Source organism: Dendrobates tinctorius, unplaced genomic scaffold (genome assembly GCF_039654945.1).
Source record: "Dendrobates tinctorius isolate UK_male_01 unplaced genomic scaffold, ASM3965494v1 ptg000073l, whole genome shotgun sequence".
NCBI classification, from domain to species: Eukaryota; Metazoa; Chordata; class Amphibia; order Anura; family Dendrobatidae; genus Dendrobates; species Dendrobates tinctorius.
Genome location: NW_027361741.1, coordinates 27,822,198 through 27,836,792, shown reverse-complemented (window position 1 = coordinate 27,836,792; position 14,595 = coordinate 27,822,198). Strand labels below are relative to the sequence as shown.

Genomic DNA, 14,595 nt, shown 5'->3' with positions numbered 1-14,595 from the left:
TAAGGGTAACAGGAGAAATTGGACCCCAAAAGTTGCTGTCCAATTTGTCCTGAGTATGCTGATACCCTATATGTGGGGGTAAAACACTGTTTGGGCGCATGGCAGAGCTTGGAAGGGAAGGAGCACCATTTGACTTTTTCAACGCAGAATTGGCTGGAATTGAGATCAGACGCCATGTTGCATTTGGAGAGCCCCTGATGTGCCCAAACAGTGGAAACCCCCCAATTATAACTCCAACCCTAACCCCAACACACCCCTAGCCCTAACCCTAGCCCTAACCCTAATGGGAAAATGGAAATAAATACATTTTCTTTCAGTTTTATTATTTTTCCCTAACTAAGGGGGTGATAACGGGGGGTTTAATTTACTATTTATGGCGGTTTTTATGTTTGGCGGCTGTCGCACGCTAAAACGCTTTTTATTGTAAAAATAGTTTTTGCATCACCATATATTGAGAGCTATAATTTTTCCGTATTTTGACCCACCGAGTCATGTGAGGTCTTATTCTTTGCGGGACGAGTTGACATTTTTATTAGTATCATTTTCGGGCACGTGACATTTTTTGATCGCTTTTTATTCCGATTTTTGTGACGCAGAATGAACAAAAACCAGCGTTTCATGAATTTCTTTTGGGGGGGTGCGTTTACACCGATCCACATGCGGTAAAATTGATAAAGCAGTTTTATTCTTCGGGTCGGTACGGTTACAGCGATACCTCATTTAGGTCGTTTTTTTATGTTTTGTCGGTTTTTTGCAATGAAAACAATTTTATATAAAAAATAATTATTTTTGCATCTCTTTATTCTGCGAGCTATAACTTTTTTATTTTTTGCGGATGACGCTGTGTGGCGGTTCGTTTTTTGCGGGACAAGAAGACATTTTCAGCGGTACCATGGATATTTATATGCGTCTTTTTGATCGCGCGTTATTGCACTTTTTGTTCGGTGGTATGATAATAAATCATTATTTTTTGCTTCGTTTTTTATTTTTATTTTTTAAGGGGTTCACTAAAGGGGTTAACTAGTGGGACAGTTTTATAGGGCGGCTCGCTACGGACACGGCGATACCAAATATGTGTACTTTTATTGTTTTTTTTTATTTTCAAAAAATGAATTTATTGGGGAATATTTTTTTTTTATACTAATTTATTTAGCGATTTTTTTTAAATTATTTTTACACTTTTTTTTTTTTTACTTTATTACATAGTCCCAGGTGGGACATCACTGTCCTGTGACAGATCGCTGATCTGTCACATCACAGATCACTGTGACAGATCAGCAATCTGTCACAGGCAGTTCTGCAGACTTCCTCATGCCTGCGCTTTGCAGGCAGTGAGGAAGTCAGCTCCCTACAGGCCTCCGAAGGCCCCCGTCGCCATCTTGGATCCGGGGGCCTGTAGGGAAGGAGTCCCCCGCAGCAGCGCTGCACATTGCGCTGCCGTGGGGGGCTCAGGGAAGCACGGAGGGATCCCCCTCCCTGCCGATGCTTCCCTTTAACCCCCGGTACACCGCGATCGTGTTTGATCGCGGTGTACAAGGGGTTAACGTGTCGGGGGCGGTCCGTGACCGCCCCTGACACATTGTGCCGGGTGTCAGCTGTGATAATCGCGTGGGCGCCGCTGATCGCATTAGACGTACTATCCCGTCCCTGGGAATTAAGTCCCAGGGCACATGGACGGGATAGTACGTCTAATGGCAGAAAGGAGTTAAACCCCTGGGAAGCTCCAATCCCTGCCTTTGGCCGAGTGTGCTGACCTCTGTGTGCCTGTTCGTTGTTATAGCTTGTTTATATGGTTCTGACCTGGTTCTGTTTCCCGTTGTGAGTTCGCCTGTTGATTCTGTACTGCGCAACCCTCTCTGTGTATGACTCATTGCCTGTGATCTGACTACTCTCTGCTCGCCCCTCTTGTACCTTGCAGCTATCTCTGTGTATAACTCATTGGCTACGTCCTGACTATCCTCCCTGTCTATGCCCCTTGGTAACTTTGTCTCGCAGTTACCCTGCTAGGAGTTCTCTTGCAGCTCCTAGCTCTCTGGAGTTTAGGCCACACCCCTAGCAGTCACATGCTTCAGGTCCTGCTGTTCTGAAGTACGCATCTACTCGGCTGCTGCCCGCTCCACAGGTATCTTTGAGCACAGTTCGCTTTAATCAGGACACGCGCACTGGCTCAGTGAGCACGTTCAGTGTGGTGTTCCTGACAGCTTCCTTGTTGTTAGGTCCTTGAATTTGCCATGCCTTATCCTGTACCATCCTGTCTGAACTTGTTCCTGTACCTGTCCTGCCAGTACCTAGTTCCGAACCTGAAACTGCCTTGTCTGGTCTTGTCTTGCATCCGGAAGCCACATAGCCTGATCCTGTACCAGTGACCATCCTGTCGTGGTTGTTCTGTCTTGTATTCAGAAGTTGCACACCCTGAACCCATACCAGTGGCCATCCTGTCATGTATACAGAAGCCACACTGTCTGCAACTACATCAGTATTCAGTCATGCCTGGGACTCCGAACCAGAACCAACATCCCTGACCCTTGGGGTGAGCGGCTACAGTTCCAGATACTGCCCTGTAGTGGTGCCTGGTGGCTACCTGCAGCTCAAGCCTGACCTCATCATCAGAGGTTCCAGTGAAAAACAGGTAGCTGTTTAGTTACGCCCAACCTGTGGTGCAGTGGGTCCAGGATCCACCAACGTGATAACAAGAATTAAAGCAATGTGGGAAACAAAATTAAAACTTTATTTTTTACCACAAAAATGTTCATTTAGTCCCAAAATTTCCACCAGGTGAACAGGAGAAAATTCCAAAGTTTGTTGTGCAATTTCTTCTGAGTATACCAATGCCCTATATGTGATGGAAAACTACTGTGTTGGCGCACAGCAGGGATTGGAATGTAAGGAGCGCCATTAGACTTTTGGAATGCAAAATGACCCCATTTTGGACACTACACCCCTCAAGAAATTTATTTAATGATATGGTGAGCACCTTTAGCCCACAGGGCTTCACAGAATTTTATAACATTGAGACATGAAAATGAAAAAATAAATTTTCACAAAAGTAACAAGAGAAAATGGATTATATCATTTCTTGTGCAATTTGTTCTGGGTGCATAACAGAGCTTGGAAGGGAAGGAGCTCCATTGACTTTTGGAGTGCAAAATTCAGTGGAATAGATAGCAGACGCCATGTTGCATTTTCAGAGCCCGTGATGTGCCTAAATGGTGGAAACTCCCAACAAGTGACCCCATTTTGGAAACTACATCCCTACAGGAACTTTTCTAGACGTGTGGTAAGCACCTTGAACCTACAAATGCTTCATATAATTTTATAACATTGAGACGTGAAAATTAAAAACATTTTTTTCTGCAAAAATGATTCTTCAGCCACAAATTTTTCATTTTCACAAGGGTAACAGAAGAAAATACAATGATATTCCTTGGTGGAAAACTGTTTGGGCACATGGTTGGGTCTGGAAGGGAAGGAGCGCCAATTGGATTCTGGAGCGCAATTTTGTCTGGAATAGATTTCGGATGGTTTGTCACATTTGAAGAGCCCCTGACATGCCAAAACGAGCAGAAACCCCCTCAAGTTACCCCATTTTGGAAATTACACTTCTTGAGGAAATCATCTAGGGGTGTAGTGAGTCTTTTGAATTCTCAAATAATTCACAGAATTGTATAAAATTGGGCTGAGTCAATAATAAGCAACCATTTTTTCCAATAAAATGTTGCTTTGGCCCCAAGTTTTTAATTTTCAAATAGAATAATAGGAGAAAATTAACGATACAATTTGTTTTGCAATTTCTCCTGAGTATGCCAATAACCCATATGTGATCAAAAACTACTTTTGTACTTTTGAGGCACAGTGCAACGCTCAGAAGGAAAGAAGCACCATATTTGAGTTCAGATTTTAGTGGAATGGTTTGAAGGTGCCATGTCACATTGGCAGGGCCCCTGAGGTGCTAGAACAGCAGAACCCTTCCATAAGTGACCCCATTTTACAAACTAAACCCCCCCCAAAGAATTCATATAGGGGTGCAGTGAGTATGTTGATACCCCATGTGACTCACAGAATTTAATACCTTTGGGCAGAGAAAACACGGAGGGAGCCGTGTGTGTACAAAGTGTACGGAGCTGAGCCGTGTGTTTACAGAGCGGAGCGAAGCGGCGTGTGTACGAGGTGTATGGAGCAAATCCGCATGTGTACAAGATTTACAGAGCGTGGCTGCGTGTGTACAAGGTATATGGAGCAGAGCCGCATGTGTACGAGGTTTACGGAGCACAGCCATGTGTGTACTGAGTGGAGCCGTGTGTGCGAGGTGTATGGAGCGGAGCCTCTCGTGTGCGAGGTGTAAGGAGCGGAGCCATGCGTGTACGAGGTTTACAGAGCAGAGCCATGTGTGTACTGAGTGCAGCCGTGTGTGTATAAGGCATACAAAGCTGAACTGTGTGTGTATGAGGTGTGCGGAGCCATGCATGTACAAGGTGTATGATGGGGAGCATTCATACCTCCCAACCGTTCCAGATTTTTAGAGTCTGCGCCACTGCCCCGACCGGGAGCTGACTTTTCCCGCGGACACAGGAGTACATGGCGGAGCTCCGAGGAGCACTTGAAAACTCGCATATGACGTTCCTTCGGAAGTGACGTGCTGGAAGCTGACAGTAAATTAGGTAATTTCGGGAGGAGATTGTGACGGAACCATGGAGGCACTTCAGGGAATGCTTCAGATCCATCACCGTGTCCTCCTCCGACAGCGGGATCACCTTGGACTCGGGGATGTCGGCCATGTGAGTGGATCATGATATGTTCTGCACCAGGAGGCTCAGGTGGGCACTACAATGTGAGCCGGACTTTATAAAAGTCGTCTGTTTCCATCAACTTTGTTATATGTGGGCAGTGGGCACCTCTAGTAAGATGGGCACGAGATGGCGGGTCTTGTCACCTGTGCCTCACACATAAGTTACTATGAGGTGTACAAAAATATTCAGGATTGAGAGTCCTCAGTAGTTGATACCTTTTAATGGCTAACTGAAAAGATGGTAACACATTGCAAGCTTTCGAGACTACTCAGGTCTCTTCATCAGGCTAGACTAATACAAAATCTGAAGAGTCACATATTTATGCACAATACAGCCTAGAAAAAATGCAATAGATAAGACAAGTGACGTGACGTGCCTCAGTATTTAACCCCTTCCCGCTCCTTGACGTACAGTATGCGTCATGAAAACTAGTGACTTCCCGACCCCGTCACATGACTCCGTCACATGACCGGGGGGCCCACAGAGTCTGAACAGCCCAGGGCCCTGGCTACCCTTAGGCTGTGTTCACACAGCGGTTTTTTAGCGGTTTTTACCGCGGTTTTCACTATAAAACCGCTAAAAATAAGCTGCACAGTCATTTCTATGCATTTTGCACTTTGTGTGCACATTGATGCGTTTTTTACCACGAAAAAACCGCATTGCGGTAAAAAACGCAGCATGCACATTAATTTTGCGTTTTTTCCCGCGGTTTAGGCTTCTCCCATGCTTTTAGAAACCGCTGCGGTAAAAAACGCATCAAAACCGCATCAAAACCGCGCAAAAAAACGCGCAAAAAACGCCGCGGAAAAATAGGTGCGGTTTCTGGTAAGGGATTCAGGTTTTTGTGCAGAAATTTTCTGCGACATGTGCACATACCCTTAATCCACCTCTGGCCATGACCCACTGGAAGAGCCACTGAGGTGAAAAAACAGTAACTCCATTTTACAAACTACATCTCTCAATGAATTCTTCGAAGGTTGCAGGTATCATATTGACACCACAGGTGTGACAGAATTTTATACCACTGAGCAGTGAAGAAAATGGAGATTAGACCTACCGGTAATATTATTTCCAGGAGTCCATCCTGACAGCACCATGGGGTTGTCCTTTCATCCTTACAGGGACAGGAAATGCACGAGAGGTTAAAAGGTCCCCTCCCACACCACCCTCCAGTGATTTTTCCAAGTACTACACCAGTATGGATGCAGTTAAAATGTATTTAGATTTAGTACAAGCATAATGATACCAATACAAATCATAGGGAGGGAACTACCAGTGCTGTCAAGATGGACTCCTGGAAATAATATTACCGGTAGGTCTAATCTCCGTTTTCCAGGACGTCCTATCCTGACAGCACCATGGGGAATACCAAAGTAGGAATTCGCTTAGGGTGGGACTACTGCTTGTAGCACTTTACGACCGAAGGTCGACTGGCTAGCTGTTAGAGTGTCCAATTTATAGTGTCTACAGAAAGTGTTCGGTGTAGACCAGGTGGCGACCCTGCATATCTGTTCTTCTGAGGCCCCTGCCCTCTCTGCCCATGAAGTTGCTATCGCCCTGGCGGAATGGGCTCTAAGCCCTTCAGGTACGGGCAAGCCTTCGGCCTCGTATGCCGAGGAAATTACTGCTGTTATCCACCTTGCCAGGGTATGTGTAGCTGCGCTTTTACCTCTATTTTTACCGCCGTACTGGATGAATAGTTTTGTGTCCTGTCGCCAATCCCGGGTGACTTCTAGGTAGCGGGTGACCGTACGTCTAACATCCAGTGAATGAAACAGCTTTTCTTTATCATTCTTTGGGGCTGGACAGGATGAGGGTAGGATTATCTCCTGGTTTAGATTCTGCGGACACACTACCTTAGGGAGAAACCTTGGGTCTAGTTTGAGCATTATGTGGTCCTCGAAGATCTGAATGTAGGGATTTTGAACTGAGAGGGCCTGTATCTCACCTAAACGTTTGGCTGAGGTGATAGCTACCAAAAATGCGTTTTTTTGTGTGAGCTTTGAAATGTCTATCTCTGAAATTGGCTCATAAGGGGGCCTACACAGCGCGTTGAGTACCAGCTTTAGGTCCCACGGGGGGACAGTTTTCCTCAATCTGGGTCTTAATCTCTGGGTGGCTTTTGTAAATCGTGCTATCCATGGATGGGAGGATAGAGAGAAAGGTACTTAAGGCCGCTATCTGGACTTTGAGTGTGCTCGGGGTCAGGCCCTTATCAAACCCTGCCTGTAGGAAGTCCAGGATCTGAGGGATATTTGGCCGAGACAAATCTAAGGGGGCACTACCACTTTCCGAGCAGAATCTCTTCCAGATCTTACAATATATTGCTCTTGTAATAGGTTTACGGCTGGCCTGCAATGTGGAGATCACTTGGTCCGAGAGGCCATTGGACCTTAGGATGTCCCTCTCAGGATCCATGCTGCCAGTTGTAGGCTTCCTGGGTTTGGGTGTAGCACTGGGCCTTGAGAAAGCAAGTCTGACGTTGTTGGTAGATGGAGTGGCCCCCTCTGAGCCATCTTTTTGAGGAGGGGAAACCAACTCCGCTTTGGCCAAAAGGGTACAACTAGCATCACCCGAGCTCTCTCCTCCTGGATCTTCCTGAGAACCCTCGGTATTATGGCGATCGGTGGAAAACCGTATAGGATTCCCCCTCTCCAACTCTGGTTCAGGGCGTCGACTTCTTCTGGATGGTCCGCCGGATTGAGGGAGTAGAACCTCTTTAACTTTTCATTTTTCCTTGTCGCGAAGAGGTCCAGTTGGGGTGTCCCCCAGCGATGGAACAAATCTCTGAAGATCTCCTCCTTTAGCTCCCACTCGGTGGCCCGGACTTCCTGCCTGCTCAGATAGTCAGCTATATTGTTTTGGGAGCCTTCTAGGTGTACTGCTGACAGGGAGCGAGAGTTGTTCTCCGCCCAGGTGAGGATGCGGGCTGCTAGATCCTGAAGTTTCCTGTGCCTTGGGCCCCACTGGTGGCGTAGGAAGGCTACTGTGGTAACGGTGTCCGACATGATCTTTATATGTTGGTTCCGTAGGCTGGAACTGTTTCTTTTCAGCGTTTCCCAAACCGCTCGTAGTTCTCGGTAATTTGAGGACTGTAAGCTGATGTTCTTGGGCCATGTTCCCTGAAAGTATCTTCCCTCTAGGTGGGCTCCTCATCCTCCTCTGCTGGCATCTGTGGTGATGGTCACGCATGGGGACAGGATCCAAGGAACCCCCTGGCTGATGTTTCTGTGGCTGACCCACCATCTCAGGGATGATCTCAAAGCCAGGGATGGTCTGAACTTCTTGTCCAGCGAGGACTGCCGTCTGTCCCATTTTGTCAGGATCTCCCTCTGTAGGAATCTTGTGTGAGCCTGGTTCCACATGACGCAGGGTATGCATGCAGATAGGGTGCCCAAGATCTCCATTGCGGTTCTTACTGAAACCTGGTACTGGCCAAACTGACGAACCTTGTCCATGATGGGTTTCTTCTTCTCTTCCGGCAAGAATGAGACTCTTCTTTTGGAGTCTAACATGACTCCCAGGAATCTCTTCTGGGCACTGGGCTGCAGGTCTGATTTTTCTCTGTTTAGGATCCAACCTAGGCTCTCGAGGCTGAAAATTATTGAGATGAGTTGTTCTCTTAACTCTGACACTGAACGGGATATTACCAGGAAGTCGTCTAAATAAGGCACAATAATTATGCCTCTCTGTCTTAAGTCTGCTACGACTTCGGCGACCAGTTTCGTAAAAACTCGAGGTGCTGACGCCAACCCGAACGGAAGAGCCTGAAACTGAAAGTGGTAGCATTTGCCTCCTTTTTTTAGAGCGAAGCGTAGGAACCTCTGAGATTGAGGATGGATAGGAACGTGATAATACGCGCTCTTTAAATCTATAGTGCACATGGAAGCGTTCTGGTCTATTAGAGGGATGGCGGTTTTCAGGGACTCCATACGGAATCTTTTGTACCGAACCCATTGATTTAGTGGTTTTAAGTTTATGATGGTTCTGCTTTCCCCCGACGGTTTCTTTATCGTGAAGAGTGTAGAATAGTGGCCCTGGCCTCTCTCTACATCTGGGACTGGAACCACTACTTCTGTTTTTAACAGGTCCCTTATGTCTGCCCATATAGGATCTATTATGGCTCTGGAATGGGTTTCTGTAATCACGAATCGTGGTGGTGGAGTTTCTGTAAACTCGAGGGTATAGCCCTGGGAGATTGTATTGAGGACCCATGGGTTCTGGGAGATGCGCTGCCATGCCCCTGCAAAGTGTCTGAGGCACCCTCCCACAGGTATGGCGTCATTGCCTTCTGCTTCTAGAACTTTGTCTGGAGCGAGACGGGGGAGCCCTACTCCTCCCCCCCACAAGTACTCCCAGCGAGAAGATTTCCCTTTCCCCCTATATTCCTGCCTCTGGTAAGGACGGGATCTCTGAAAGGAAAACTGCCTTTTTGGCTTTTCCTCTGGAAAACCTCTTTTGTCGTCAGAGCCACTCTCTACAATCTTATCTAAAGCCGGCCCAAATACCTTCCCGCCCGAGAAGGGTATGGAACATAATTTATTTTTAGACTGGTAGTCTCCTGACCAGGTTTTCATCCATATGGCTCGGCGAGCCACGTTGGATAGGGAATTATTTCAGGCCGCAAACCGTACAGATTCTGCAGAAGCATCTGCCAGAAAACCGGTCGCGATCTTTAACAGGGGAATGCTCTCAAGGATATCACCCCTAGGGGTCTTTTCCTTTAATTGTTGTTCTAAATGGTCTATCCATAGGTGCATGGATGTAGTGACTGAAGTGGCAGCTATGTTTGCTTTCATCACCGCCGCTGAGACCTCCCAAGCTCTTTTTAAGAGCACGTCGGACTTTTTGTCCATGGGCTCTTTGAGACTGGAAGAATCTTCAAAGGGAATTGAAGTCTTCCTCGACACCTTGGCTACCGGTGAATCAATCTTAGGCACTTCGTCCCAAGTGTTGATGTCCTCCTGGTTAAATGGAAGTCGCAGCTTAAAGTCTCGTGGCACAATCAGTCTTTTCTCGGCATCTTCCCATTCTTCCAGGATCATTGCCCGGATATGGTTATTAACTGGGAAGACCTGACGAATTCTAGCTCTTAATCCCCCGAACATCGCGTCCTGGATGGATTGTTCCTTCGGGGTTTCCTCGATCTGCATCGTACACCTACTGCACTGAGCAGCTCGTTCGTGTTTTCTGATGTGAAGAGGTACCTCTTTCCTGTCTCCAGGGGTTCAGAGGTGATCTCGCCCTCTTCCTCCGAGTCCATGTCCCGTATCTCTTCCTCTGACGACTGGTCGGACTCCCATATTGGTCTCTTGGACTGGGACCGGCCGGAAGACTGAGTGGGTAGTAACCCAGAGACGGAGGCCTGGACTTAGTCTCTGACTATTGTGCGCATCTCTGTGAGGAACGCGGCCTGTTCGCCTCTGACGGTCCGCAGGGTGCAGTCCTCACATAGGGGTTTCTTCCATGTGCTCGGTAGTTTGCTGGCACAGATGGGGCATTTGGGTTTGCTCGATGTCCCAGACGTTGCTGCCGTCGGGGTCGGCGTTGTTTTATCCTAGCATAAAGAATAGGAGTCCATTTTTACTAAAGGCTCCTGTCTCTGGTATCACTGCCCCCATGCCCCTTACTCACAGACGCTGGCTCTGGCTGGTCACTGGTCCTGGCGTCCATGCTGGCGGAGCTGACAGAAATCACAGGTCTGTAGCGTCACCTATCGATCTGCCGCTGGCCCCCGCTTTCCCCCGCTCTTATCCTACCTTGTCTTGCGCCGGAACACTCCTTCCCCGCTCCCTGCTGATGCGCCCTGCTGTGACCGGAAGTCGTCATCCCTGGGCGCCCGGAAGTGACGTGGCTGCCGGCATGGGCATTCTTGCGAGAGCCGTGCTGGGGGGAAGCGGTATCAAATCCCGGAGCGACGCTCCACGGGACCGCCGGCGGAAAACCCCCCTTAGGGGGGTGCCGCACAGAACCGTCCGACCGGAGGAGTTGAAAGTTAGGACCCTGAACCTCCTGGCCCAGGTAAGTTGCTGTATGCCGCGGCTGCGGCGCTCTCGTGCCTGTCCTTACAGGGACAGGAAAAACACTGGAGGGTGGTGTGGGAGGGAACCTTTTAACCTCTCGTGCATTTCCTGTCCCTGTAAGGATGAAAGAACAACCCCATGGTGCTGTCAGGATAGGACGTCTTGGAAAAGATAACTTTTTTTGCCATAATTATGTTGTTTCCAGATTTTACATTTTCAAAAGGTGGAAATTGGTAAAAATGGCACCAAAAATTTGTTATACAATTTCTGATGAACATGGAAATACCCCATATGTGGTTGCACAGTATTGCTTAGCCACATGAAGACACTCAGGAGGGAAGCAAAGCCATTTAACTCCTAGAATAGTTTGGGGACTCCAAATACAGAGCCCCTAAGTTCCAGAAGAGCAGAATTCCCCCTCAAGTGACCAGATTTAGGAATTCCACCACTCTGGGAATCTCTGGTATGATGCATTGCAATGCAACACAACAGCACTGTAATGCACTATACTTGTCAGTGTTACACTGACCAAAGCCTTTTAGACCATGCTGTTGGCAATTGCCATGACGTACTTATGCGTCATTGGCCAGGAACCCCTTCATGACCATGAGGTAGAGGTATGTAAAATGTTGTGAAGGGGTTATAGAGAAACTTCCACCAGGTTTTTGGTGCCTAATCTGATAGCAGCATAATGTAGAGACTGAAACCCTGATTCCAGCAACGTACATATTTGGAAAAAAATCTCCAACAATTTCCCTCTAGCCCCCATTTATTTAACAAAATAAAACTAAATAAAATACACACCAATCAATAGTAATTCAAATGGAGGTCCCACGACAATCCCAGTCTTCTTCATCCGTCGCCTGTGAACTGAGGTAATCTTACGGACATCACCTCAGTTCACAGCAGCCAGGTGTGGCTGTTCTCTGAACGCTGCTTCATAGACTGAATGAAGGAGACTGGGATTGTCGTGGGACCTCCATCTGGACTATGGCAGACTGGTGTGTATTTTATTTATTTATTTTAAAAAAATAGGGGAAAGAGAGACATTGTTGGGGAGTTTTTTTGTTTCAAATAAAGATATTTTTTTCTGTGTTTTTTTTCTCTTTTTACTCACGGGTTATTAATGGAGGTGTCTGATAGACGCCACCCCATTACTAACCTCTGGACTTGATATCAGGAAACATTACATAGCTGACATCAACCCCAAAATATATCCCGGCTTGCCAACACACCAGGGCAGGCGGGAAGAGCCAGGCAAAGTGCCAGAATTGGTGAATCTAATGGATGCACTTTTTCTGGGGTGGCTGCGAGCTGCTATTTCTAGGCTTGTGAGGGCTAAAAATCCATGGGCCTTCCCAGCCTGAAAACACCATCCCCAAGCTGTTTGCTTTAGCTTGGCTGGTTAACAAAAATGGGGGTCCTCACACCATGGTCCCTGTACCACCCGTAATTTTCACTGCAGTGGACCTCGGGAAAATGGCCATTTTCTCAAAGTTCACCACAGTGAAAAGGATGGCAAGTGCGGGGACTCCCAATATTTTGTAAAAGCCAGGGCCCTGCCGCAGCCTCGCACAGCTGAACACCGCTTCCTCCCGACCCGGGGCCCACAACATAGTCCCACTCCTTCCGCTAGCTTCTGGCAACAGCAGTGAGCCTGCCTCCTGGGATCCTGCTTCACCGCAGCCTCCCTCCGGTAAAATACATTCGCATTATAAGACGCAGCTCCATTTTCCCCCAAAATTTTAATAATTCCCTACTGTTCCTCTCTACTCTAACTACATTTTTTTTTAACAACTTCCATTTTAGTGACATTTCGTTTGAGAATCCCCAATGCATGCTGGGATACTCAAACGAGACATCACGAGGAGTCAGAGTCCAGAAAACTGACATCTAGTTTGGGGATGGGGTTGGCCACTGCTTTTGCTTCTTGCTAGGTTATCTTTGACAGTGACAGTGCTTTCTGCTTTCTGACAGTGCTTTCTGTTGCCAGCTTGTCACTTCTCACCAGAGTCGGCGAGTAGCGCACTGTCATTGCTGTCATTGTGCATTAAATAATAATAATCTTTATTTTTATATAGCGCTAACATATTCCGCAGCGCTTTACAGTTTGCACACATTATCATCACTGTCCCCAATGAGGCTCACCATCTAAATTCCCTATCAGTATGTCTTTGGAATGTGGGAGGAAACCGGAATACCCGGAGGAAACCCACACAAACACGGGGAGAACATACAAACTCCTTGCAGATGTTGTCCTTGGTGGGATTCGAACCCAGGACTCCAGCGCTGCAAGGCTGCAGTGCTACCCACTGAGTCACCGTGCTATGAATAATGCACAGTGACAAGATCCTACTGAGCATACACCGCAGAAATTAACAACCGATGTATGCTTAGTAAAGCAGGGATTAGCCTCTCAAACGGACGTCAGTGATGACACTTCGTTTCAGGGTGGAGACAGAAGCTGCGGCAGTGACTACAACCTCTGCCAACCGATGACGTCTCGTTTCAGTAACCCAGCATGTAATAGGGATTCTCAAACAAAATGTCAGCAAACAGGAAGTGAAAGTAAAAAAGTAAAGCAGTTAGCTAGAGTAGAGAAAGCAAGGTTTTGAATTTTTAAATGAAGTGTATTAGAAAAGCAATGAAATTATTAAATAAACAGGCAATTAGGATGAAATCAATGCTAGTTTCGGATTACCCCTTTGTTAAAAGTTGAGACATCTTTAAGTAGTAGGTCATATTCTGATGACACATTCTCTTTAAAAAAAAAAAAAATTTTATTGATATACTACAAATCACCAAGACACTGGAACAGAAGGGGTCCCTTCAGGTTATGTGCACAGCTATGCAGCTGATTTTCAGTACGAAAATGGATAACCTGCTGTATATTATAATCACAGTAGTTTGTATGACACTTTAAGAAATCGTGTATATATTGCACTAATTATCCAAAGTAACTTGAAATCTACAAAAGGTCAATTTATGATACAATTTATGTTGCCACAGACTGAAATGTACTGCAGGTTTAGTTGCGATGCCCTGTGTACCTTTTCTGTCCTGTCACACCTCCTACTAGTAAATTTGTTTTTCCATAGTTATGAAAATGGAACCAAATGAAGAAAAATCATATTTAAATATATGCCATACCTGATCTATCTCCAAACATGTTATGGCTGAGATCCATGAATTCCAGCTTCTGATTGTTCATGAGTGCGTCTGAAAAATAGGACGCGGCCGGTTCATCAAACTCATTCCCTGACAGGTTCACCCTCTGAAGGGTTATGTTCTCCATCAGCATCAGGGATAGTGCTTTGGCACCTTTTAGTGCTAGTTTATTATCACACAAGTGCAGCTCTGAAAACACATAAAAGACAGAAATAAAGAATTGCTAGATAGAAATGATGTAACAGGCGGGGATGCATTTGTAGGGCAGGGGTGCACAACCTACGGCCCGCTATGCAGTTATGTGTGGCACCCAATCATCTGCTCAGAGAAATGCTTGCTTGCATGTGTCGTTTTGCATGTAGTTTCCATATTAAAGAAAAGAATGGTGGCACGCAGTCATCCCTGTGTCCCCCATAAATATTAGGAGAAAGGGGTCACTCCAAAAAGATTTATATGAGTTATAGATGTCCATCTATGCCTGTGACTGTCTACATTGTAGTTAATGGCATTTGAGTTTACAATGGGGAGAGCAACCATTACATGTGGCCTTCTGCACTCCTAACTGCTGCGGGTGAAGGGAACCCCCATTCTTTCCATAGGTGCAAGTTTCATTCTCT

The 14,595-nt window shown here is 46.6% G+C and overlaps 1 protein-coding gene across 2 annotated transcripts in view; it reads right to left on the bottom strand.

Annotated features, from left to right (window-relative positions):
- LRRC74B (leucine rich repeat containing 74B) overlaps window positions 1–14,595 on the bottom strand; it is a 97,202-nt gene that overhangs the window by 67,185 nt on the left and 15,422 nt on the right. For both annotated transcript variants that reach the window (XM_073582701.1, XM_073582700.1), the window contains exon 5: window positions 13,961–14,167. In XM_073582701.1, coding sequence (XP_073438802.1) covers window positions 13,961–14,167 — 207 coding nt within the window. The remainder of the gene's footprint in view (window positions 1–13,960; window positions 14,168–14,595) is intronic.